This window comes from Nycticebus coucang, chromosome 18 (assembly GCF_027406575.1).
Source record: "Nycticebus coucang isolate mNycCou1 chromosome 18, mNycCou1.pri, whole genome shotgun sequence".
Taxonomy (NCBI): Eukaryota; Metazoa; Chordata; class Mammalia; order Primates; family Lorisidae; genus Nycticebus; species Nycticebus coucang.
The window spans coordinates 11,912,426-11,939,368 of record NC_069797.1 but is presented as its reverse complement, the minus strand read 5'-3'; the positions used below and the strand labels follow the sequence as shown (position 1 = coordinate 11,939,368).

Below are 26,943 nucleotides of genomic sequence, written 5' to 3'. Positions count from 1 at the left end.
GAGGGCTATCCTGGCCACCCTCCAACAGCCTGCTCTCCATGGGATGAGACTTGGTGCAAGCTACACAGCTTGTGTGTGCAGAGCTGTAATTTAAGACCTCAAATGGCAAGGAAGGCTTCCTGGAAGAGGTACACTTTTGGAGGTAGAAGCAGCAAGTACTGTGAGGTTGCCAGGAGGGGCAGAAAACTCCCCTGGGAAGCCTCAGACCAGGCTGGAGTGTGGAACAAGTCAACTGCCCAGCTCTCAGAATGTGCCTGGCTTCCCTGTCAGCTGCTCACTCCTTTCCCAAGACAAAACAGGAATAATAGACATCATTAAATATACATGGAGCCCCAGGTGGTCAGCGTGGTGGGCTGGGCCTCCATTCTCCACAACACTGATCTGCTCTGCTGAGCCAGCCGTGCTCCTGGGGCCAGCCACAGGACCCCCATTAGGCGGTATGCAGGCGGGGAGCAGGCCAAGGGACCCAGGTAAGGAGACCCTAGTCCTAGGACCTTGGGGTCTGCCACTGCCCTCCCCAATGTTGCAGGAGTGGCAGCAGAGCTGGGATCTTCGCCTATCTCACTGTGAGGCTCCTCTCTGAGCCTCATTCTCTCCACCTATGAGATAGCATGATGATGCCCACGCAGTATCCTCCTAGTGATGAGGGCATCAAGACAGATTTGTGTTTGGTGGATTACCTCAGCCCTTCCCCAGCTGCCCATGAGGTCCTAAGTGAGGGTTTCTGCCTGCAACATAGCTGTTCTTATTCCCCAACCTACGGGCCTGGGGAAAGGTAGGGCAGGCTCTAAGTTCCAGAGTGTCTGGCCAAGTCCACACTTTAGATTGGATCCAGGTCTATTCTGCCCCCCAAGTTGGCTAGGAAAGGGTGGGAGGTGTGTCTGGGGTCTTGGGGTCCTCAGATAGTGAAGGCTTGGGTCAGAAGCTCAGCCCCTGGGTCATACACGCACCTTACCAGGGCAGGCTTGTTTACAGGCTAGGCCTATATCCTTGAATCAGGCAGTCTGTGTCTCTGCTGCGTCCTGAGCTTTCTAGATTGGTGGTCACTATGATCGTACTGCCTACCTGTGTGTGAGGAGAGGAACTGTGCAGCTGTGCGTGCCCAGGTCATTGGCTTGGCAACTCACAGTGCCTTGGGGCTAGGGAGGCCTCCTAAGAACTCCAAAGGTCCCTGACCCACCCCACTGGGGTAAACCCCAGGCTTGGGTCCCAATCCTGTCAACCACCCTTCTCCCATAACTCACCCTGCCTGGTGATCACAAGAGGGCCTGCACCTTTACTCCGGCCTGTCCCTAGACAGCAGGGCTGCTCAGTCCCAAGCTGAACCTGGTATCTCTGTGACGTCCCAGGGATGGCCCAGCCTGCAGCTTTAGAAGACTCAGGTGTGCAGAGGAGCTGAGGGAACAAACTTTCATCATGTGTCCCACATCATATGCATCCATCCATTCTCCATGCCCCTTCCTCTCCCAAAGTTCCTTACTTCTAAACTTCCCTTTGGCAAGAAAGCCAGAATAGGTCTTTCTTCTTCCCACTCTGTCTCTCTTCCTGACAGCTCACCCCATCCCAGTCAACCTGCTGGATGCTGTCCCGCTGAGCTCTAGTCCTGGGTCCAGATTGCCTCCTTGACTGTCCCACAGCTGCCCAAAGCTGCCATGTGCTAGGCCAAACGTGTCATTCCCACATGCCCTGCCTCACTTTGGAGGCGACTCCCCTTAACATCCAGCGCACCAGGCCAACCCCAATTCCACCTGATTCTACCCTCACCCCAGCCCCATCCCTCACTAGGCCAGTCTCATCACCTCATCCTGAATGTGGCCACTGTGCTTCCTCACAGTCCAGTCCCTCCTGCTGCCTCCTCCCCATCCCTCTCCACACAGTGGCCCGAGGCTGTGTGATCTCAGGCAACTGGCATAACCTGTCTGGGCTGTTTCCTCATCTGTGAAATGGGGAGAATAACTGTGCCCACTACAGAGTGTTGTGGTGAGAGTTGAGTTCTGTGTGGCCTAGTGGTTTTGAACATAGGCCATGTCACTTTCTAGCTGTGGGCTCTCGGCTGAGCAATCTAACCTTTCTAAGATGGGCCCTTAATCTATAAAATGTCAAGAAGTTTCTGTCTTGCATATGTGAGACGCAATTTGATATTCCAGAAAATTGTTCAGCACCAAGTCTGGCACATAATAACACTGGCAGTGTGGGTTAGTTTTCATTATTTTCAAAATGCAAATCCGTTCACAGCACTACTTTAACCTTGCTGTGGCTCCCCACTATGTTAAGGATGGTGGCTGAAGTCCCATCCCAGCCTCTACCACCTCCTGAGGCTGGTTACTGCCTGCCATCCCAGGCATTTCTCATTCCATGTGCCCCTCATCACATGCTCCAGATATAGGACTTTCCTTTAAGCTCTTCCTACCACTTAGCCTTTGCACATGCTCTTCCATCTTCTTTGGACACTGTTCCCTCTTCCATGATTGGCCTCCTCTCATCCTTCAGATCTCTTCTCAGGGTCACCTTCTCATCCTTTCTCCTGGACAAACTCCATGCAAAGACCTCCAACTTGGGGCAGGCAGGGGTGTGGCTCTGAAAGAGGTCCTTGTGCCTGAAGGGCAAGCCCTGTCCCACTTCTCCCCTTTTTCTGGAATGATGCCTGACAAATTAGCAAACTTGCCACTGTGTATGTGGCAAGCACTGTACAAACAACTGGGTAAAGTTTCATAACCTCAGTGTATCAATGTCTCACAGCTGTGTTTGTGTCAACATGTGGCAGTGTCTTGCTGAGTGGTGCTCCTTATTGTTCTTGCGTATTTTTGCATGCCATATGATTAACAGCTGTGATAGCCATACCAGAAAAAGAGTTCCAAAATTTCTTTGAAGGGTGGACTAGGTGCTGGGGTTGGTGCATAGCCCCCTAAGGGGAGTACCTTGAAGGTAATTGTAGTGATAGTCAGCGATGAGGTATGTAGCACTTTTTCTAGGATGAGTTTGTGAACTTAATTGTCACATCTTTATATGTAAATAAAATCAAATACAAACTTATATTCTTACCCCTACACACACACACATACACACACACACACATTTCCTAAAGAAAGGCAGGCCTCGGTACACATTGTAGACAACAGGCTGTCCTGCATCCTGCTTCCTGTACTAGCAGACCTGAGCAAGCACTCCCGAATGGTACACAGAGATTGCTCACCTTTTCTGCTGCAGCCATGTGGTGCTCTGTCCTGGAACATATTGTGATCCACGGCAGCAATGTGTGGCTCTGCGTGTACCACAACCCCTACATGCACAAAGAATGGATAGGGTAGATTCCCAGTGGTAAATTTCAAAATCCCTCATTTTCAAAAATCAAGATATAATCCATACCATATACAATTTACCTGCTAAAGTGCACACTGCAGTGGCTTCAGTGTGCCCACAGGTAGACCAACCCTGTAACTACCACAGTCTTGTTCTTCTCAAAACCTCTCCCTTCATGTGTAACCTCCCTCACCCCCATTACTTCCCTGGGACCACCCTCATTGTGATTACCCTGGACCTCTAAGGTGCTGCCTCAAGTGGGCAGCTCCCTATCTTCAACTCACTGGCCCAGGTGCCCACCCTTCCCAAATCCTCTGCCTTCCTCCACAGCCTCAGGGCCCCACCCCCTCCTGGCTCTCCGCCACCTCCTCCACTGGTTTTATGGTGGTCACTCACCACCTCCTTGACCCCAGAGCAGTGCAGCCCTGGAGCTTGTTCCTTGGCCTCTCTTTCCTCTGTACCCATTCCCTGATGTCATCCTCTAGAACTGTGGCTTCAATGCCATCTAGATGCCAATAATTCCCCAGCTGATGTCACCAGCCCTGATCTCTACAATGGCCCCCTGACAGCTCCCTGGAAGTACCCAGTGGACATCTGACACTCACACATCTAGAGCTGGCTTCTGGGTCCTACCTCCTCAGCCTCCTCTGCTCATAGACTTCCTCACCTCAGCCAATGACAGCCTCTCTATCCTCCCTGCTATTCCATAAGGAAATCTGGGAGCCACTGCTAACAGCCACCTCCACAAATCCTGTCAGCTCTACCTGCCACATATCCTCAGCTTCCTACTACTCTTCCCTACCTCTGCTGTGCGCAGCCTGGACCCCCAAGGAAGCCTCCGCAATGGTCTCCCTGCCTTTGCCCTCATCCCTGCAGGCAGACCTCCCACAGCCCAAAGGCTCCCATGAAGACTTGAGGTCAAATTCCATCACTTCTCTTCCAAAACTCTCACAGCCTTGGTAGCTATCAAGGCCAAGTACCCACCATAATCCATAAGGCCCCACATGTGTGCCCTCAACGTCTGAGCTCACCACCCAGCGGAGCCCCAACTGCCTTCTGGCCACTAGTCCACCCCTCAGTACCAGGCACTACCCACAGTCCTCCCTCTCTCACTTCCTGCAGGTTTTGGCCCCATGACCCCTGCCCAGCGGTGCCTTCCCTGACTGTTCTGTGTCACATGCTCCCACTTCTTGCTGTCCATCTTGGCTTTCTTTTTTTTTTATTCTTGCCACAGCGTAGAGTGCAGTGACAACCTAGCTCACAGCAACCTGAAATTCCTGGGCTTCCTGAGTAGCTGGGACTACAGATGCCCGCCATGCCCAGCTAGCTTTTCTAATTTAAGTAGCGATGATACGGTCTCACTCTTGCTCAGGCTCATCTTGAACTCCTCAAGCAAGCCACCCACCTCAGCCTCCCAGAGTGCTGGGATTACAGGTGTGAGCCACTGCACCTGGACCTCCTTCCTGGCTTTCTTTCCATCCACAGCACTTATCACCATCTGACCATCATCTATGTTGCTCACTTTCCTTGCTTATTGACTAACCACAGCCCCTTCCGTATGCCAACTCCCTGGGGCAGGATTTTTGTCTGTTTCAGTTATAGCGGCTTAGACAACCCCTGGCCCACAGTATGTCTCACGGAGACTTCTGAATGGGTAAATGATGGCTAGAGGACCTGCAGGGATGGGGTCAGGGGCCAGGCTGACTTAGGATTCCAGGTGGGGTCCCCAAGCAGGGATGCAGCACATGAGGGACAACCACCTCAGGGGCCTGGCTGGGTCACTCCACCTGCCAAGCTCCCAGCAGGAACAGGCTTTGGGATCTGCACAGTTAAACCCCACCTCTGCCCAGCATCCTAAGCTGCTCCCCTCTTGGGTGATGGACCAAACACCAGGAGCTCAGCAAGCAGAAAGGTTAGTGAGAAAGGTAGATCTGGACCTAGCCAGATCTGGCTTCTGCTTTCCCAATCCAGGTGACCTCTAGCAAGTTCCTTTACCTAACTTTCCTTCTCCGGAGAATGGAAACAACAGCAGTTCCTACCTCATAAACCTGTCCTCAGAATTCTGTGAGATCACTGTGCCACCCACCTGGCAGGGCCTCACTCTGGGATCCAGGAGGTGGGACAAGTGTTGCCACCTCAGGGCTCCCTCAAGTGGGCAGCAGGCACAGCCCAAGAAAGAGGAGGGAGAGTGCACAGCCTAGGAGGTGACAGGGAGAATGGCTGTTCCCTCAAAATCCTGCACTGCAAGAGGCCCATTTCCTGCTCACCCCGTGCTAGGTAGGCCCAGGGGCCACCTAATTGCTCCTATTTCCACTGACAGCCTGAAGCAGGATCCACCAGCTCCCTGGAACAGCCCTTCTCAGTGGCTGGGCACTGACTAGTTCTCAGCAAATCTTGGGGAGAAGGAAAGTGGAGGAGCAGAGGATATGAACAGAGGAGAGGCGAATGGAGAAGGAGACCTAGCCTGCTGCGCATTCCCCTCCTGGCTCCTCACCACTGGCCTAGGAAGCCTCTCTCTGTCCCCATTCCACAGCTGAACAAGCTGAGGCTATGAAGCCCCTCACCTGAGGGTACAGAGTTGTCAAGTAGCAGAATCAGGGCAGAACCTTGCTGCTCTTTTGTCTCCTATGTTAAACCTTCAACAAGCATAGAATTAGCTCTGGGACCCAAAGCCTAAACTGCAGCGTAGGGAGTGGGGAGCCTGATGTGAATTATTGATCTGTCTGAAGACACCCTGGCCCTTGCATGTACTGAGCCTTGGCCAGAGGGAGAAGACAGAAGAAGACAGGGAGGACAGCCAGTTTCGAGGCTTTGGGCCCAGGGCTACCACCCCCACCCCAAGTTCTCCCCTGCCCTCTACCTCCCTTAGTGAAGATTCCCAAAAGTGAGGCAGACTAGTTAACCAGACAGTGGGCACATGGCCTTGGGTCAAGTGCCCAACCTGAAGCAATCTGGTGCACCTGGGAGGGCAGGGGCCACACAGCCACAGCCAACTCAGCCAGGGCAAAAACAAGGAGGAGAGGTAGGGGAGGCAGGGACTGCAGACAGGAGCCACCAGCAGGCATTTCCAGCCTCTCTACCATCCAGCAGCTCCATCCGGTTTTGCTTCCCCCTCATGAAGGAGACAGAGCACAGCCTGTCACTCCCATTCTACAGATGAGAAAACCGAGGCCCAGGGAGAGCAGAGACATTACTGAGACCACACAGGCCAGTCCATGGCAGAGCTAGGGATCAGAGCCAGGCCTACTCTCCAGTAAAGCCTCACAAGGCCCTGCTGAAGTTCTGCTGAGACACCCCCATCTTGTCCTGCCTTCTGAGCCAGCAGCCTGGCTCTTCCCATGTATTATTCACCTCCCAAGAGCTGGCCAGATCCCATTACACTGACCTCAGCCCTGGGCACCTGCCCTCCCCATTCCCTCCTCTCTAGCTCAGGATCTGGAGGGTCCAGGGTTTTCCTCCAAGGTGACATGGTGGGCTTCAGCCATCCCACCCTGGGTTCAAAAGACCAATTTCCACTTCTGGCCCAGTACAAGTTGTGCTGGGTGGTTTAGGGCAGACAGTGTCCCATCTCTAGGGCTCAGTGCCTTCCTCTGTCAAGTCACAGTGGCCCAAGGGCTCCCTTCAGGGGTTGTGCCAGCTGAGGCACAGGAGGTCCTGACCAGGATCAGCACAGTTGTCATCACAGTGACTCTAAGGCCAAGATGTCTTCCTCAGCACAGGCCTCACAGGCTTCCTCCATCCCAGTACACAACACCCACCCACTTTCCACCACTGCTCAGAGTGAAACCCAAGGCGGCTCTAGAGGAAATGAATTATGGATCCACCCTCCCAGAATCCTGGCCCAGCCCTCGTCACACCACTCTGGCCAGTTGCTGCTGTTCTGAGCCCAAGGAGACTGTGTGTCCAGCTGCACGCAGGAGATCAAGCAGGTCCTCAGTCTCCTAGTCCCCAAACCTGTGATCCTGGCCTTAGGCTGGTGGGAAACAGGTGGCCACCATGGCGAAGGAGGAAGATGAGGAGAAGAAAGCCAAGAAAGGGAAGAAGGGGAAGAAGGCCCTGGAGCCAGAGAAACCCAAGCGGAGCCTGAAGGGAACATCTCGGCTATTCATGGGCTTTCGTGACCGGACACCTAAGATCTCCAAAAAGGGCCAGTTCCGGAGTGCATCAGCTTTTTTCTGGGGCCTCCATACTGGCCCCCAGAAGACCAAACGCAAAAAGAAGGCCTGCACTGTCCTCAAGTCCACATCAAAGCTCATGACTCAGATGCGTGTGGGCAAGAAAAAGCGGGCCATGAAAGGCAAGAAGCCATCTTTCATGGTGATCCGCTTCCCAGGCCGTCGAGGCTACGGGCGCCTGCGGCCACGTGCCCAGTCACTTAGCAAGGCGTCCACGGCTATCAACTGGCTTACCAAGAAGTTCCTCCTCAAAAAGGCTGAGGAGTCAGGCAGTGAGCAGGCCACGCTGGACGCCTGGCTCCAGCGCTCTGGCTCCCGCAAGCTGCCCTTCCCTTCTGGTGCCCAGATCCTGCGGCATGAAGGCCCTTTGCGGAGGTTCCCCCGCAGCCGCAGCATCTACTCCTCGGGAGATCCCGTGGGCTTCCTGCCCTTTGAGGACGAGGCCCCATTCCGGCACTCCGGCTCCCGTAAGTCACTATATGGGCTTGAGGGCTTCCAAGACCTGGGCGAGTACTACGACTACCACCGAGAGGGCGACGACTACTACGACCAGCAGTCACTCTACCACTACGAGGAGCAGGAGCCATACCTAGCAGACTATGGCCCCTACAGTTCAGCCTGGCCGCCCCACGGGGGCCACTACTATGTGTACCCGCCAGAGGACCCCTACAAGTACTACCACCCTGACTACTACGAGGGCTCCTTCTACCCGGGGTACACCTACGGCTACGATGACTATGAGCCGCCATACGCGCCCCCCTCAGGGTACTCTTCTCCTTACAGCTACTACGACCGCTATGAGGGCGAGGCGTACCCCTACAGCTACCCCCTGGACCCCTATGCGCCCTATGGCACACCGTACCGATCCTATGACCTCCCATACGACATGCCCTACGATGTACCGTACTTCGATCCCTACCCTGCCCCCTATGCCGAAGGCATTTATGGCAGTGGGGATGAGGCCATCTACCCTCCCGATTTACCCTATCTCTACCCGGAGGAGTCGGCCTTTGGGTACCCCTGGGTGCCGCCACCCATCCCATCACTCCACAACCCATATGCCCACCCCATGGATGATATCGTGGAGCTGGAGGAGCTGGAGGAGCCAGAGGAGGCCGGTGGGGAGCGGCAGAGTACGTCCTTCCGCCTGCCCAGCTCCGCCTTCTTTGAGCAGCAAGGCATGGACAAGCCTGCCAGGTCCAAGCTGTCCCTCATCCGCAAGTTCCGCCTCTTCCCACGGCCCCAGGTGAAGCTATTTGGGAAAGAGAAGTTGGAGGTGCCCCTTCCACCATCGCTGGACATTCCACTACCCTTGGGGGATGCAGATGAGGAGGAGGAAGAGGAGGATATGCCCCCAGGGCCCTATGGCCACCCTTTCTGGGGCTTCCTTACGCCGCGCCAGCGCAACCTCCAGCGCGCCCTGTCTGCCTTCGGTGCCCACCGGGGCCTAGGCTTCCGCCCGGAGTTTGGACGCCCCCAGCCTCGTCCGGCCACCTCTCTGGCGCGGTTCCTCAAAAAGACGCTGTCAGAAAAGCAGCCCATCCCCCGGCTCAGGGGCAGCCAGAAGGCCCGCAGGGGCGGCCCCGTGGTCAGGGAGGCGGCATACAAACGCTTCGGCTACAAGCTAGCTGGCATGGACCCCGACCGGCCCAACACGCCCATCGTGCTGAGGAGGGCCCAGGCGCGGGCTCTCAACAATAACAACTCTCACCGCCCATCCCCGCGCCCGCGCACGCCCTCGCCAGGGGCCCGCGCTCGAGCTCTCGCCCACTGGAGCGCGCTGGTCTCCCCGCCCGCGCCCGCGCCCGCGCCCCCTCCCCCGCCCCCGCGGGCACCCAGCTCCGGCCCTCCGCCCGCCCCGCCCTTCTCTCCGGTCCTCTCAGGCCTGCCCCGGCCCACCTCGCCCTATGGCTCTCTCCGCCGCCACCCACCGCCCTGGGCCGCCCCAGCTCACGTGCCCCCTGTACCCCAGGCGAGCTGGTGGGCCTTCGTGGAGCCCCCTTCTGTGATCCCGGAGGTGCCCCCCAACCTCCTGGCCTTCCCCAGACCCCGGCCTTCCTTCAGGGTCTCTCGTCCTCCAGGGACCGGCCTCGGCTTCCCTTGGGCTTCCCCGCAGGCATCGCAGAGAAGGGCCTGGTCTCCCCGGCCCTCTCCGCAGCCCTCGCTTAGGAGCCTGCCAGGCCCCGGCTACCGCTCTCCCCTGGGGCCCCCGTCCCCTCGGATGTCCATCCGCGGCCGCCCCTTCCAGCCGCCCTTCCCGCCCCCGCCCTGTCGCCCCCGTTCACTGCGGGAGCCCCCGGGTCCCCACCGAGCCTCTGGGCGCCTGGGCCGACCAGGCTCTACCCGGCCTTCCTCACCACCCCCTCTGCTAGGTCACAGCCTACGGCGCCGCTCCCTCAACCTGCCCTCGCACCTCCCACACACTTGGCGGCGCCTTAGCGAGCCGCCCACCCGGGCCGTGAAGCCACGGGTGCGCCCGCCCTTTCACCAGCCCGGCACCGGGTCCTGGAGGGCTGCGGCTCCCCACGTGGAGCCCCGGGAAAGCCCGAGAGAACCTGAGGACTCGGAAACGCCCTGGACAGTGCCCCAGCTGACCACCAGCTGGGACGTGGATGCACCTCCCACGCAGCGCCCACCCTCTCCCTGGCTAGGGGCTGTGGGCAGCCGCCGAGGCTTTTCCAGGCCATCCCCTGTGCCCGAAAACCCCTTCCTCCAGTATGTGGGCCCTGTGCCACCTCCTCAGCCTGAAGATTCACCTGTAGGCTACAACAGTGTCTTCTTGGGCAGACACCATGACCCTGGACCTGGACAGCTCATCAAATCAACTGGCCCTAGCCCTGAGAAGCCTGAAAAAGAGACCATCCTCAGGGACCCTCAGTTACCAGCAGAGCCAGAGTCTCCTATCCAGACACCCTCCAAGGATGTCCTTCCAGAGCAGAAGGCTTTAAGACTCAGCCTCTCATACCCACTTGCAGCATGTGACCAGACAAGAGCCACCTGGCCGCCATGGCGCCGCTGGGGGACACTGCCCAGAGCCCCAGCCCCCTTGGCGCCCACAGGTGCCCTAGGGCCCCTGCCCAAGGAGGGTGAGCAGCACCAAGCAGGCCCTGGGCGTTTTGCTGTGGTCATGCCTCTGGTGCAGAAGCTGAGCTCCTTCCAGCAAGTTGGGCCTTCCACCCTGCACCCCACTGCCCCTCCAACCCAGGAGCCTGAGCCTAATTCTGAGCCACAAGCTTGGAGTCTACGCTGTTCCTGCCTCTGGCTGTTGGTGAATGCCCACCGACCATGGCCAAGAGTACATACCCACTCTCAGTCCTGCCGCCTGGGTCCCAGAGCTTCCTGCTTGTCCCTCAAGGGCCCCTGGGAAGAGATTGGCCCCAAAAGCTGGCAGAACAAGGTACGGGGGCACAGGTCAGAGAGAAGCTTGGGGGGTTTGGCTTAGGAACAGGCAGGACAGGAGAGATGGCCTGAGGAGAACTGTGAACGAGCTGCTTACTGCCTGCTTGGGCCTTAAGTCTCCATATCTGTAAGTTGGGGAGAATGGCCTTGACCTCTCAGAGCCTCTGGAAGGTTGAACATAGGGATGCCCAGCACTGGCAGGCCCAGGACAGAGACATAGGGTTCTGTGGGGGAAGGTATCTTTGTCAGTGCCAGCCTGGGCTTTGGGCACCCCTACCCTGGTCCAATCTGGATGGTGGATCTGGCCCCCACATGCCCCTCAGAAATTTTGGCCAAGCCAAGTGAAAAATTTTAGGGTTTCTCTGTCTACCTTGTCCTACCCCCACATCCAGATCTGTGGTGTTCCTCCAGCCTCTTATTGACCCTCTCCCAAATTGGGGTCTCATCTCTCTTTTCAGGGCTGTTGCCACCCTTTGCAGTCCTCTGGACTGAGAGGTTCTGGAGTAGATAAGGGTGGGGGCCTCAGGACCCAACGCTCCAGCCTCCTCATTACAGAGTGGAGAAACAGGCCCAGAGGTCACACAAGTGTATGAGGGGCTGGGCCAGCAGTATGCCTGGGCCACCTGTGAGGTACAGGGCCGGCAGCCCTTCTGAGGGGTACCTGGCCCACGCCTGGCTGCCATACTCATGGCGGAATGCGAGCCTGATCCTGGGGTGGTCACCGGAGCCTCCCTGGGGACAGCCAGGGTGGGCGGGGCAAGCAAGGCACAGAGTGCTTCTCAGCCTCTGCAGACAGTACCCATCAGAGCAGGCAGCCAGCAGGCCCCAGCAATGGCGACTGGGGCAGCCTGGCTGCTGGGGGGGCCCTGGCCTCGGCGGCGGGTGCCCCGAGCTGTGTGGGCTGCAGCATTGCTGGAACGTGACGTGGGGTGCCCAGCAGTGAGGGGTAAAGATGCCTGGGCCCTCCTCACCCTGGAATACGTGAGTGGCTGAATTATTCAGGGTGTGCTGCCAATGAAGCACATGGGCAGATGGGTGGGCCAGAGGCCAGGGCCGAAAGGGTGATACTCTCTGTGCCCTACTTAGCAGCTCAGCAGTGGGCACACAGGGCTCGCTCCTGGTGTCCCCTTTCCTTGCCTGCTCATGGAGGGGTGCAGCTAGGGTGGGAAAGGCTGAAGATGTACATGTGCGTCATGCAGGTCCCATGCACATCTGTGTGCCTAAAGGTGTTTGTGAGGGTGTACCATAGCCAAAGGAAGAAAGCAAGTGTGCATGCTCACCAAGGTCTGAGCAGACGTGGCATCCCTGGGTGTCAGGACAATTTGTCTTCCCTGTGCAGATGTGCACATGTATGTGTGCATGTAGCAGAGACCCTGCAGCCCAAAGATAGTACTAGGATTTCCAGTCTCAAGACACTCAGTGTAGGGAGGGCACCTGCTATCTGCCCACATGCACATAGCAACTATATGTGGAGATTGTGTGTTCCAGCCAGGCCTAACAGGCCTGTGTGCATATCCACAGGCCTCCCGAAAGCCCATAGTGTGCATGGCAGTTGTATGAGCTGCACAGCCATTGTGGGGGGGGCCATATGCAAGTGTACACACACACATTTGCCCTGAGATAGGTGTTGGGGTATGGTGCTGATACACTCCATCTGTCTTCATGGATGTGTCATGTACCAGGACACAAGTGTCCATCAAGTTATCACATGAGCCAATGTGTAGGGTCTTCTGGGAGCTCTAGGGAATACTGTTCATGTGTGTGAGGGTCACCCTTAGCTTCCATGGGCAGCAGTGTTCTGTGGCAAGGAGGCCTGTAGGACCCACCCAGCCTGGCCTTGACCCAGCCAGTGACACCGGCCTTGGACCCGGCTGGTGTGTCCAAGCCAAGGGCTGCCATGAGGTGCTCTCCAGCCTGCAGACTCTGCCTTCTCTTTCACAGATGCACTCCATCCGCAACCTGCCGGCTGTGCGGTTCCGTGAGCAGTGCATGGAGGATGGTGTGGAGGACATGACACAGCTGGAGTGAGTGGGTAGGGCCGTGGGGTCAGCAAGACTCACTGTGGGGTGCTATACTCCCAGCCAGACCACGTCCTCCTACCATGTGCCCCTCACCACCCAGAAATACTTGCAGAGCCTCATTTTCCCTGTTTGCAAAGTTGGTGTCATGGGTGTCACAAAGACCAAATATGTTCTCTGTAAGTCACACAGACGTGGGTTCAAATCCCAGCACTACCCCTGGGGCAAATCATTTAACCTCTCTGCCTCAGTTTCTCATCCATCAGGTTGGGGGCAAGGTGGCTGTTGTGATGGTGCTGGCACATTGCAGGTGCCCTAAATGTGGGGCTATGGTGGTCAGCATCATTATTTGGTCATGGTGACTCAGCCTACAAGTCTGCCATCCCCAACCCCCAGTGAAGTAGGCACAATGATTGTCATACCCACTGGACAAATGAAGAAACTGAGGCACAGAGAGGTGAAGTAACTTGCCCAAGGACTCACAGATGGTTGGTGTCAGAAACGAGACTTGAACTCCGTCTTGTCTGACAAAGGCATTACACTGAGTGGGGAAGGGACCCATGCCAGCTCTGGGGGCACTGACAGCCCTCTCCATGCCCTTCCAGAGACCTCCAGGAGACCACTGTGCTGTCTAACCTCAAAACCAGATTTGAACAGAATCTCATCTACGTAAGGCCTGGGGCTGGTCCTGCCTTGGGTCCAGGTCAGGAAGGCAGCTGACTCTTGGGACCGGGTGGGAAGCACAGATTTCTCCTGCTAGGCTTGAGACCTTGGCCTCTGGTGTGAACTCTGGTGTTTCTGTCATTTCAACATAGAATACTAGGGCCTGGGACTCTAAAATCTGAAGTCTTAAAATACAGTCTTAGAATGGTGGATGCCAGAGACAGAGACCTAGAGATAGGGAATCCAAAAATGTGTGACGTCCTCTTAACCAGGACTCACTGGATAAAGCTTCTAGAGTCCTAGAATCTGTAGATGTGGATCCTAGGATGGGGACAGCCAGAGGGGTGGAAAGAGCCCAGGGTTGCAGAATGACGGAACAGGGGCCAGAGGTCCAGAGCCACAGTGTGGAAGGCCAGAACACCCAGAAGGGCTCTGGCCACCTCAGGATCCTCAACTTCCTCCCCGCTCTAGGCAGGAGGGAGGCAGAAGGCCCTGGAGCCTGAGTCTCACTGTGAATAAATGAGGTAGGCAGGAGCCCACACTGCTGCTCTGAGGACCGCAGCTGTGGGGTGTTGCTCGTTGCAAGCTGCTCCTAGCCTCTGCCTGGTCAGTGCCTGAAGTCCACTGTCAGAGCACCTGACTCATCCAGCCATCCAGCTGTTAGGGTCTCCTCGTGGGAATGCTGAGGTCAGGCAGCCGGTCTATCTTGATGGAAACAGGCATCTAGGCTCCCAGAGCAGGAAATGGGCATACAGGCTCTTAGAGCAGGGGAAGGAGGGACACAGAAGGAACCAGAGGAGCCATGGCGCTGAGGCCACTGTCTGCCAACAGACATACATTGGCAGCATTCTGGTGTCAGTGAACCCATACCGCATGTTTGGAATCTATGGGCTGCAGCAGGTCCAGCAGTACAGCGGGCGAGCCCTGGGAGAGAACCCCCCGTGAGTGTCTCTGGGACTGGGGTGGGATGCTGCCCTGGTGTCCACTGTGGCTCAGACCAGGATGTGTGCAGGAGCACTTCCCTGAGGGGGTGAAAGGTGGATGGGACTGGCTGCATGGCTAGACATAGATGCTCCCCACCCAACCCCTGGGAGCTTTGGGAGCATGGGGGCAGGGGCCAGCTCCAGTGACACCTAGCGCCCTGCTTCCCCAGGCACCTCTTTGCAATTGCAAATCTTGCCTTCACCAAAATGCTTGATGCCAAACAGAACCAGTGCATAATCATAAGGTGAGCCAGCCTATGTTATATAGGGGAAGAAGGGGGGACCTCAGGCAGCAGGTCTGCATCCAGCCAGACCTACTATGGAGCCTTGGACTAGCCTGCCGCGCACATCTTCTTGCTTCATGATACCCCCAACCTCGCATTAAGAGGCAGTAAAAGATTGATGCTCACTCTGCCCCTTTGCCTGGTCAGTGGGGAGAGCGGCTCCGGCAAAACTGAGGCAACAAAACTGATTCTGTGCTACCTGGCTGCTATGAACCAGAAGCGGGAGGCCGTGCAGCAGGTGAGCGTGTCTGTCCATTGCATGTTCTGTCTATCTACAGAGGCATCAGCTGACTGCCACTTGATGGGCACACCCCGTGTGCCCAGGAGGCACTTTGCCCCACTTGGAGTATGGAGAGCCTAAGTTCCAGAGGGGAGCTTGCCCTCGGCTGCTCTGTCTGCCATCCCTTCTGCCTGGGGAGGGTGTGTTCCTGCCTGTCTGTTTCTGTGGCAGCTCCAGGTTCCAGCTCAGGCCAAGTCAGAATAGAAGCCACATAGACAAGGGGAGTCATCCCATTGCTTCCGCCTGGCTCATGTTCCTGGTTACAGCCCCTGGCCCACCATATTCTCATACCCAGAGTCTGTGAAGCCCCTGACAGTGAAGAGACAGGACAGGCCTGAGTGTGGGTTTGGGGTGGGAGAGGCAATAGATGCCAGGGGTAGAGGGTCGGTGGACACTGAACCAGGGCCTGTGCAGAATTGGGGGTTAGATGACAAGATCAGTGCTAAGTCCTCTGAACCTGAGAATATTAGGACCTCAACCATTCCCTGGATAAAAGTTTGCTGAGAACCTACTGTATGTAGGCCCAGGATGGGCCCTGGGGAGGAAGCATCAGCAGCCCGGGCAGGCACACATTCACACCCTGTGGGGTCGCACTCTAGTGTGGCAGCAGAGAGAAAAATATGTGTGTGCATATACACTGTGTGCACAAAAGCAGATTACGTGCATGTGGAAGGGTGGTCCATTGTGGAGGAGACTGTCAGGAGGAGGGTGGGGAGTGTTGAGGCCTGTCATTATAAGCACAGTGGTAGGAGAAGCTGTGCTGAGAAGGTGAGGGAGAGGTCTTTCAGGGCAGCTGGGATAGAGGGGAGAAACACATGCAAGGGCCCTGCAGAGTGAGCAGGTGTGGGACATTCAGAGGATGACAAAGTGGCAGCATGGAGTTCAGGCAAGGGAGAGCTGGGTGCAGGGCAAAGCCAGCCGGCAACTTACAGAAGGACCTGGCTGAGGTGTGATAGTGGACAGCACAAGGGCAATCTAGGCATTCAGCCTGAGCCACAGGCAGTTTGGAGGTGGCTGGGCTGTGGAAGGGCAGGTTTGTTCAGAAGAGGCATCTGCTCAATGTCCACTCAGAGATGGCAGGGAAACGGCAGATGTACTGTGAGTTTGGAGCTCAGAAGGCAAGGGCTGGCCCAATAACTCAGGCTCAAAACCAAAGACTCCCAGACTCTAAGCCCACAAAGAGTTGCATATCCCCATCAATGGCAGGGTGATCCTGAGGGCATCAGAAGGGTTACTCAGCCCTCAGTGGGAAGTGGATCAGCCCAGGCTTTATAGTCAGGAGGTGTCCAGCCTGGTCCAGCCTCCTTGATGCCTGCCTTGCCTAGCCAGTCATTCCCATCCCAGCCTGGCTTCCCTGGTGGCCAACCAGATGACCCCTTTGCTCCAGCCACAGTTTTCAAAACCTTTCAGGTAAGATTTCTTGAAGTGCTGACTAGATAGGCAGTGTGTGTTCTGATCATGAAAGGATGCTGGATATTATCAAAGGCTTTTTTTGTGTTAATTGAGAGAATGCATAGTCTTTGTTTTTTATTTTATTGATGTGATGTATTATATTTATAGATTTTTGTATGTTAAACCAACCCTGTAACCCTGGAATAAAACCAACTTGATCATGGTATATAATTTTTTTGATGTGTTGTTGAATTCTGTTTGCTAAGATCTTATTGAATATTTTTGCGTTGATATTCATTAATGATATTGGTCTATAATTTTCTTTCTTTGTTGGATCCTTTCCTGGTTTGGGTGTCAGGGTGATATTTGCTTCATAAAATGTGTTTGGAAGTATTCCATCTTTTTCTATGCTTTGAAAAACGTTGTATAATATAGGTAGGTACTACCCTGTTTCCCCGAAAATAAGACATCCTCTGAAAATAAGACCTACTCATAGGAAAGATAAGATGTCCCCTGAAAATAAGACCTAGCGCATCTTTGGGAGCACACCTTAAAATAAGACACTTATTTTCGGGGAAACAGGGTAGTTCTCTTGAAAGGTTTGATAGACGTTGGATGTGAAGCCATCTGGACCAGGACTTCTCTTTTTGGGGACATTTTGTATTGTTGATGCTATTTCAGTGGTTGATATAGGTCTATTCAAGATTTCTAATTCTTTCTGGGTGGAGTCTAGGAAGGTGTCGTGCTTCCCAGGTATTGGTCCATTTCCTTCAGATTTTCATATTTTTGGGAATAGAGATTTTTGTAGTAATCATTGAGGATTTTTTGAATTTCTGGAGTATCTGTTGTTACTTCTCTTTTATCATTTCTGATAGATGATATTAGAGATTTTACTTTTCTATTTCTGGTTAGATTGGCCAAAGGTTTATCAATTTTGTTAATCTTTTCAAAAAACCAACTTTTCATTTCGTTGATCTTCTGAATGATTCTTTTGTTTCAATTTCATTTAACTCTGCCCTAATTTTGGTTATTTCTTTTCTTCTGCTGGGTTGGGGGTTGCAATGTTCTTCCTTTTCCATTTGCTTGAGGTAATCCATTAAGTTGTTGGCTTCCTCTCTTTCTGTTTTCTTGACGAAGGCTTCCAGTGCTATAAATTTCCCTCTTAGGACTTCCTTTGCAGTATCCCACAGGTTTTGATAATTTGTGTCTTCTTTACCATTTTGTTCCAAAAATTTGGTGATTTCCTTCTTAATCTTGTCCATGACCCAGCTATCATTCAGCCTAAGATTATTTAGCTTCCATGACTTTGTTTGAGTAAGAAGATTCCTGTTGCTGTTCAGTTCAACTTTTATTCCATGGTGGTCTGAGAAGATACAAGGAATAATTTCTACACTTTTAAATTTGCTGAGGTTAGACTTGTGTCCTAGGATATTATTGGTCTATTTTGAAGGATGACCCGTGGGCTGATGAGAATAATGTATATTCAGTTTTATTAGGGTGAAATGTTCTGTAGAGGTCTGTAAAGTCCATTTGTTCTAGGGTCAGGTTTAAGTCTAATATTTCTTTGTTTAGTTTCTTCTTGGAGGATCTATCCAAAACTGTCAAAGGGGTGTTATCTCCAACTATTACAGTGCAGGAAGATATCAAGTTGTTCATATCCATTAGGGTCTGCTTTATGAATTGAGCATTCTGATAGGGTGCATAAATGTTAATTATCGAAATCTCTTCATGTTGGGTGTTTCCCTTGACAAATATGTAGTGACCTTCCTTATCTTTCTTTATCTTTGTTGGTTTAAAGCCAATTGTATCTGCTACTAAAATTGCAACCCCTGCTTTTTTCTGGTTTCCATTTGCCTGTATAAAAACATAGGCATAGAAGGGACATTTCTTAAACTGATAGAGGCCATCTACAGCAAACCCACAACCAATATCATGTTGAATGGTGTAAAATTGAAAACATTCCCACTCAAATCAGGAACAAGGCAAGGATGCCCACTGTCTCCACTGCTATTCAACATAGTAATGGAAGTCTTAGCCATTGCAATCAGGCAAGAGAAGGCGATCAAGAGTATCCAAATAGGGTCAGGGGAGATCAAACTCTCACTCTTCACTGATGATATGATCCTATACCTGGAAAATCCTAGGGACTCAACTTCAAAACTCTTAAAAGTGATCAAGGAATACAGCAGCGTCTCAGGATACAAAATCAGTACTTACAAGTCAGTAGCTTTTACATATGCTAACAATAGTCAAGCTGAAAATATAGTCAAGGACTCTATTCCTTTTACAGTAGTGCCAAAGAAGATGAAATATCTTGGAATTTACCTAACAAAGGACATGAAAGATCTCTATAAAGAGAACTATGAAACTCTGAGAAAAGAAATAGCTGAAGATGTTAACAAAACATACCATGCTCATGGCTGGGAAGAACCAACATTGTTAAAATGTCCATACTACCCAAAGCAATCTACAGATTTAATGCAATCCCTATTAAAGCACCATTGTCATACTTTAAAGAACTTGAAAAAATAGTACTTCGTTTTATATGGAATAAGAAAAAACCTCAAATAGCAAATACATTACTCAGAAATAAGTCTGGTAATACATTACCAGACTTCAAGCTATACTATAAATCTATAGTGATCCAAACAGTGTGGTACTGGCACAAAGACAAAGAGGTAGATTTATGAAACAGAATAGAGAACCGAGAGATGAACCCAGCTACTTATCATCATTTGATCTTCAACAAGCCTTTCAAAAATATTCAACGGGGGAAAGACTCCCTATTTAACAAATGGTGCTGGGTGAACTGGCTAGCAACCTGTAGAAAACTGAAACTGGACCCCCACCTTTCACCATTAACAAAAATTGATTCTCATGGGATAAAAGATTTAAACTTAAGACATGAAACTATAAAAATACTAGAAGAGAGTGCAGGGAAAACACTTGAAGAAATTGGCCTGGGAGAATATTTTATGAGGAGGACCCCCCGGGCAATTGAATCAACACCAAAAATACATTACTGGGATCTGATCAAACTAAAAAAGCTTTTGCACAGCCAAGAGCACACAGTAAATAAAGCAAACAGACAGCCTTTAGAATGGGAGGAGATTTTTGCAGGTTATGCTTCTGACAAAGGTCTGGTAACTAGAATCTACAGAGAACTCAAATTAATCAATAAAAAAAGAATAAATAACCCCATTTCTATGTGGGCAAGAGACTTGAACAGAAACTTCTCTGATGAAGACAAGTGCACGGCCTGCAAACACATGAAAAAACGTTCATCATCCTTAATCATCAGAGAAATGCAAATCAAAACCACTTTGAGATATCATCTAACTCCAGTAAGATTAGCCCACATCAACTGGCTTATTGTACCCTCAATGAATCCCCAACAATAAAAAAAAAAAGAAAAAAAAAAAAAGATTAGCCCACATCACAAAATCCCAAAACTACAGATGTTGGCATGGATGTGGAGAGAAGGGAGCGCTTCTATACTGCTGGTGGGAATGCAAATTAATATGACCTTTTTGGAAAGAAGTTTGGAGAACACTCAAGGAACTAAAAGTAGACCTACTGTTTGATCCTCTACTAGGTATATACCCAGATGATCAAAAATTATTTTACAACAAAGACATTTGCAACAGAATGTTTATTGCAGCCCAATTCATAATAGCCAAGACTTGGAAACAGCCCAAGTGCCCATCACCCGTGAATGGATTAACAAATTGTGGTATATGTATACCATGGAATACTATGCAGCCATGAAAAAGATGGAGATTTCACATCTTTTTTGTTTACCTGGATGGAGCTGGAACATATTCTTCTTAGTAAAGTATCTCAAGAGTGGAAAAAAAGTATCCAGTGTACTCAATACTACTATGAAATCAATATATAACCACCTGCACACTCATACGAATGGCAAAACGTAACTATAGTCCAGAAAGTAGAAGGGAAGAGGAGAGAGAGGGGAGGGTCTGCAAGTTTCTGTGCCAGGCACACAGTGGATGTCAGGACATGCCTGTCAGCTGTGATGCCCAGGGACTCCTTTCCTAGCCACAGCTCTGCCCTGTTCATGTAATCAGACAGTCCAGATCTAGGGTCAGTTTTAGGAGTGGCTGGCTCTGGACTCTTTTTTTTTTTTTTTTTTTTTAATTGTTGGGGATTCATTGAGGGTACAATAAGCCAGGTTACACTGATTGCAGTCGTTAGGCAAAGTCCCTCTTGCAATCATGTCTTGCCCCCATAAAGTGTGACACACACCAAGGCCCCACCCCCCTCCCTCCATCCCTCTTTCTGCTTTTCCTCCCCCCCCGTAACCTTAATTGTCATTAATTGTCCTCATATCAAAATTGAGTACATAGGATTCATTCTTCTCCATTCTTGTGATGCTTTACTAAGAATAATGTCTTCCAATTCCATCCGGCTCTGGAGTCTTTATGTCACTTGTCTTGGCTCCACTTCCCCCTGCCTCCGTATGGGCATTATCTTCAAGCTGCCTCCCATTAGTCAGCGATGGTGCCATAGGAATACTTTTAACCCTCACAGCATTTCAGAACAAGTGTCAGGGCTCCCTTTCATTGGACAGGTTTTGGTCATGTGTCCTTACTGGAACCAATGATGTAGTGAGGGAATGTTGTGCTCTAACTGGTTGAGGCCTGGGCTACAGGCTTTGCCCCTCAGATGTTCATGCCTTTCTTGCCCTTTGCTGGCACCAGGAACAGAGAAGCAGCCAGCCCACCCCCAACTGCCGTTATGGGGGTCCCAGACTAAGGGGGAGTACAGGGGAAAGTCCAGGCAGACCTGACCCAGTGAGCAACCATGTGCCAGCCCTGGTCTCTCTCTGGGCCTCAGTCTTCTCCCTTATACAATGAGCACAGTATTTTCTGGACTAAATGGGACGGTGGGTGTGAAGGATTGGGGGAACTGGTGCTGCAAGATTACAGGTATTGGCCAGGCACGGTGGCTCATGCCTGTAATCCCAGCACTCTGGGAGGCTGAGGCAGGTGGATTACTTGAGCTCAGGAGTTCAAGACCAGCCTGAGCAGAGTGAGACCCCATCTCTAAAAGTAGCCAGGGCTTGGCTCCTGTAGCGCAATTGGCTAAGGCACCACTGGTTAAGGCGCCAGCCACATACACCAGAATTGGTGGGTTTGAATCCAGTCCAGGCCTGCCAAACAACAATGACAACTACAACCAAAAAATAGCCAGGCACCTGTAGCCCAGATACTTGGAAGGCTGAGGCAAAATAATCGCTTAAACCCAGGAGTTGGAGGTTGCTGCAAGCTATGATGCTATGGCACTCTACCCAGGGCAACAGCTCTGTCTTCAAAAAAAAAAAAATAAATTTAATTTAATTTAATTAAAAAATAAAAAGTAGCCTGGCATTGTGGAGGGCACCTGTAGTCCCAGCTACTCGGGAGGCTGAGACCAGAGAATCACTTGAGCCCAATAGTTTGAGGTTGCTGTGAGCTATGACTCCACTGCACTCTACTGAGGGTAATCAAGTGAGACTCTGTTTCAAAATAAGTAAATAAATAAAAGGGTAATCATGGTGGCTTACGCCTGTAATGCCAGCACTCTGGGAGGCGGAGACAGGTGGATTGCTTGAGCTCATGAGTTTGAGACCAGCCTGAACAAAAGCTAGACCCTGTCTCTACTAAAAATAGAAAAACTGAGGCAAGAGGATCACTTGAGCCCGAGTTTGAGGTTGCTGTGAGCTATGACACCATGGCACTCTACCCAGGGCGACAGCTTGAGATTCTGTCTCAAAAAAAAAAAATGGCGGCACCTGTGGCTCAAAGGGGTAGGGCGCCAGCCCCATATGCTGGAGGGTTCAAACCCAGCCCCAGCCAAAAACTGCAAAAAAAAAAAAGAAAAGATTATAGGTATCATTTCTTTGTTGACTGGGCCTCCCTTCACTGAAGAAAATGCCATATGTACAGTAGGTACATGCTGGTCACAGTGCTGCTTGTTATCCACACTCATGGGCTCTAAAGAGAGCCCCCACCTCTCTGTCTCAGTTTCCTAATTTGTAGAACAGGGGTGATGTTAATACCTACCTCATAGGATTTTCAACGATGTTATTTATAATCAGAGTGATGTGTCTGGCATATAGTAGGTGCTGTATAGGTGGGAGCTGTGACCAGCTATGGTCACCCCTAAGCAACAGTGTTCATGAAATGCTATTCCCCTTTTCATCTGTTTACTAGATGATTTTTTAAGGCCTACTATGCACCACATTCTGTGTAGATGTGGGGGACTCAGGGGTGTAGAAACACCAGATTTCTGCCCATAGGGGTTAACTTTTTATGGGGGAGTCAGATGATACTCAAGAAAACAGACAAGGAAGACTCAGCACTTCAGGAGGCCAAGGCAGGAGGATCACCTGAGGCCACTGGAGGTTATGATGAGCTATAATCATGCCACTGTGCTCCAGCCTGAGCAAGACCCTGTCTCTAAAAAAGAAGAAGAAAAAGAAAAAAAAAAAAGGAAGAGACAAGGAAATGGGAGAGTGTACCAACAGTGTTGAGGGCTGTAGGGGAAGAGTCTCTGGGGAGGCCTCTCTGTTAGTGATGAGGAGCCACACAGGGGCCTGAGAGTAGCAACTTCCAAGCAGACTGGCAGGTGCAAATCCCCAGAGGTGGGAGTGTGCCTGGGGGTAGAGGGACTAGCAAGGAGGGCCTGGCAGCAGAAGGTCGGGAGAAGAGGAGGGGATGAGACTGGCCAGGACTGGGCCCAAGTGAGGTGGGAAAGTGAACTAATACAGGTTTTCAAAGGACCCATTGGTGGCTGCATTGCAACACCAAGGCAGGTGAGGGTAGCACCAAGGAGGGTGAGGGTAGCACCAAGAAGGTCAGGGAGACCAGTGGCTAGTAGTGGCTATGCGGGTGGGAAGAGGAGCCTCTTGGCAGGCAGAGCCAGTACACTCCCACACCCTGGGGGCCAGTCTCCAAGCCCAGAAACCTGGAGTCACTGAGGCTCATGGGTTTGTGCTTTGGGGGTTCAAAGGGGTCCAGTCCGTCCATGGTCTGAGGTTCCTGGTGTCCTGGGGGAAGAGGCAGTTATTCTGGTGACCCACTTCTTTTCTTGTTCCTCTCTCCTCCTCCCTCCTGGTGCTCCTGAAGATAAAGGTACTTGTTGTGCATGTGTGTTTTCTCATGCACACGTATGTGCATATGCATGCATGCTCTTATGGGTGCAAAGATGGGCAGGAAGAGGCATCCAAAAGCCTGCTCTGACCAGGGTGTAGCTGTAGGCTTGTGGTCGGAGGCTGTCATGTGAGGGCAGGGACTGTGGGGACCAGAGCACTGGGAGGGGAGAAGCACAGGGTTTGCTGTGTAGGAGTTGGGCAGCATGGGGCGGAGGACTTTAGAGGGCACAGGGGAGACCCCAGGATTCTATATGGAACCCACCTCCAGTCACCCCTCACAAAGCGGGTTCCTTAAGGAAGCCTGAGTCTGGGTGCCCCCAGCCATGCCTCCTATACAGCCCCTCAATTCCCACATCCCCATCTGGGAAACAGATCCTGGAGGCAACACCTCTGTTGGAGTCCTTCGGCAATGCCAAAACCGTCAGGAATGACAACTCCAGCCGCTTCGGGAAGTTCATGGAGATCTTTCTGGAAGGGTGAGTGGGACAGGGGATGGGCCTTCCAAAGGCCTCACTGCGTCTTCCATGCCCCACTACAGCTCCTTAGGGCCAACACCTCCACCTGTGAACTGATTGTGTCTTCCACCCAGGGGCGTGATCTCTGGTGCCATAACCTCCCAGTATCTGCTAGAGAAATCCAGGATTGTGTTTCAGGTGGGCCTGTCCTGCCCCGTCAGGCCTGCATGTTGGGCTAAGGTTGGGGTGGTACAGACATTCATAGCCTGGTGCCTGATGGGGTTGGATAGATACTGAGTTAACAAACAGGTGCATGTGTGCAATATGAGACCTGGCCCCTTCCCCTCCCCATAGCCATGTTGATGCCTCCTATCCCAAAATGCACCATGCACACTCCTGCTCAGGGCCTTTGCATCTATCGTTCCTTCTCTCAGGAGCACTTATCTCCCAGATGCCTGTTTAGCCAAACCCCTCACCTCCTCCAAGTCTTCCTGGCAGAGTCATCTGCTTAGGGAAGCTATGCCACCTAAAAGTGGCAGCCCCTTTCTACCCCAGCAGAACACCCATCCCTCCACTGCTTTATTTCTCTCTGAAGCACTTTTCACTGCCTGATACGTGAGATCAGGGGCTTCTGTCTGTTTTGTTCTCAGCTGTGTCCCAAGGCTCTAGGACAGAGTCTGGCACTCTCGGGAAGTGCTCAGCCATCTGAAGGGCGCATGCATGCATGTCTGGACTATCCCTATGCGTGCGTGCTTGTGGGTGGGTGTGGCCAGTGCACACAAGGGAAGACAGACACCTCTCTTATTTCTCCAAACAAAATGAAACCCCACCAGAGCCCTCTTCACCCTCCATCACACCAGGGCTTCCTCACTCCTGCCTTTACCCTCAGCTGGCACCAGGCTGGGAGGCTTGCCCATCCCAGGGTGCTGTGTCTCATCTACAGGCCCTGTGTATAATTGCCTGGGCATCCATGTGTATCTGGGGTCACCTAGGTGAACAGCTCCCTTCTCTATACCCACCCCCTACTCTTCAGGCCAAAAATGAGAGGAATTACCACATCTTCTACGAGTTACTGGCCGGGCTACCTGCCCAACTCCAACAGGCCTTCAGCCTGCAGGAGGCAGAGACATACTACTACCTGAACCAGGTGAGTGCTGGAAGGTATCGAGGGCCCCCAGGCCTGGTCCTCCCACCCCATCACCCTTGTGGGGTTTGGGGAGCTGATTGTGGTATCCTTATGGCCAGCAAAGGTTATAGGGGTTTAGAGAGGGTAAATTTGGATTTAAGGTGTCTCATTACAGTGAGGGGGGACAGGATCTTCAGGGTCCAAAGCAGGGAGAGAGAAGACCTACTTGACTCTTTTTTTTTTTTTTTTTTTGGTTTTTGGCCGGGGCTGGGTTTGAACCCACCACCTCCGGCATATGGGACTGGCACCCTACTCCTTGAGCCACAGGCACCACCCGACCTACTTGACTCTTTATTTCTCTAGAGCCTGGAACAGAACCAACCAGCCTAGAGCTACCAGAAGTGCCCTCTTTGTGCCTGTTTCCTTATCTGGAAAAGGCGGACAACATAGTACCACCATGCATGGATGTAGTGAGACTTAGATAAGGAAATACTTGCAAAAAAGAACATAGCACAGGGTATAGCGTGCAGTATGTGCTCAATGAACACTGGCCACTTTTTGTTATTGTTACTACTGGTTGTCAGAAAGTTTAATGGGTGTCCACCCTGGCCACACACACCTTCACATAGAATCCACGAAACCTGTCCTCAGCCCCACTCAGCCTCTGGGCTATCAGAGTGAAACTCAAGAGGGCCATACTGCCAGTCAAGGTAGAGTAGAGACCTGGAAGGCTCCCAACCCAGGACCCTCACCCAGGGTCCCTGAGCCCTAGCCCTTTCCCTCACCCAGGGTGGAAACTGTGAGATCACAGGGAAGAGTGATGTAGATGACTTCCACCGGCTCCTGGCCGCCATGGAGGTGCTGGGCTTCAGCAGCGAGGACCAGGACAGCATCTTTCGCATCCTGGCATCCATCCTGCACCTGGGCAATGTCTACTTTGAGAAGTATGAGGTGAGGGAACACCACAGACTGCCATGGGACCCCCAGGACCCTTAGGAGAGGTCATCTTTTCAGAGGCATAAGAGCCTTCTCTAGTTCCCCTTCTGGTTACAGAATGCATGTTATCATTTGTTCTTTCTTCTTTCCTTGAGGTTTTTTATATTTTTGTTATTAATACTTGAGAGCTTTTTAATTTTTTTAATAAAAAAAGTTTTTGGAGATAGGGTCTCAGTCTGTCACCTAGGGTAGAATGCAGTGGTGTGATCATAGCTCATTGCAGTCTCAAATTCCTGGGCTCCAGTGAGCTTCCTCCCACCTTAGTTGTAGGTGCGACTACACGTGCATGCCACCATACCCAATTAATATTTTTATTTTTATATTTTATAGAGATGGGGTCTTGATGTGTCATCCAGGTTTGTCTCAAATTCCTGGGCTTAAGCAATCCTTCTACCTCAGCCTAGCACAGTGCTGGGATATAGGTGTGAGCCACAGACATGTATATCCTTATATATGTTTTTGTTTTGTTTTTTGAGACAGAGACTCAAGCTGTCACCCTGGGTAGAGTGCTGTGACATCACAGCTCACAGCAACCTCCAACTCTTAGGTTTAAGCAATTCTCTTGCCTCAGCCTCCCAAGTAGCTGGGATGACAGGCACCTGCCACAACTCCTGACTGTTTTTTGGTTATAGCCGTCATTGTTGTTTGGGGGGCCCTGGCTGGATTCGAACCCACCAGCTCTGTGTATGTGGCTGGTGCCTTAGCCGCTTGAGCTATAA

The 26,943-nt window shown here is 52.1% G+C and overlaps 1 protein-coding gene across 1 annotated transcript in view; it reads left to right on the top strand.

Moving 5' to 3' along the window:
* The first annotated feature begins 7,254 nt into the window (after positions 1-7,254).
* MYO15A (myosin XVA) overlaps positions 7,255-26,943 on the top strand; it is a 66,033-nt gene continuing 46,344 nt past the window's right edge. The window contains exons 1-10 of the mRNA XM_053569178.1: positions 7,255-10,872; positions 12,816-12,898; positions 13,498-13,561; positions 14,387-14,496; positions 14,709-14,783; positions 14,970-15,060; positions 24,020-24,123; positions 24,237-24,300; positions 25,136-25,249; positions 26,018-26,179. Coding sequence (XP_053425153.1) covers positions 7,297-10,872; positions 12,816-12,898; positions 13,498-13,561; positions 14,387-14,496; positions 14,709-14,783; positions 14,970-15,060; positions 24,020-24,123; positions 24,237-24,300; positions 25,136-25,249; positions 26,018-26,179 — 4,443 coding nt within the window. The 5' untranslated portion in view covers positions 7,255-7,296. The remainder of the gene's footprint in view (positions 10,873-12,815; positions 12,899-13,497; positions 13,562-14,386; positions 14,497-14,708; positions 14,784-14,969; positions 15,061-24,019; positions 24,124-24,236; positions 24,301-25,135; positions 25,250-26,017; positions 26,180-26,943) is intronic.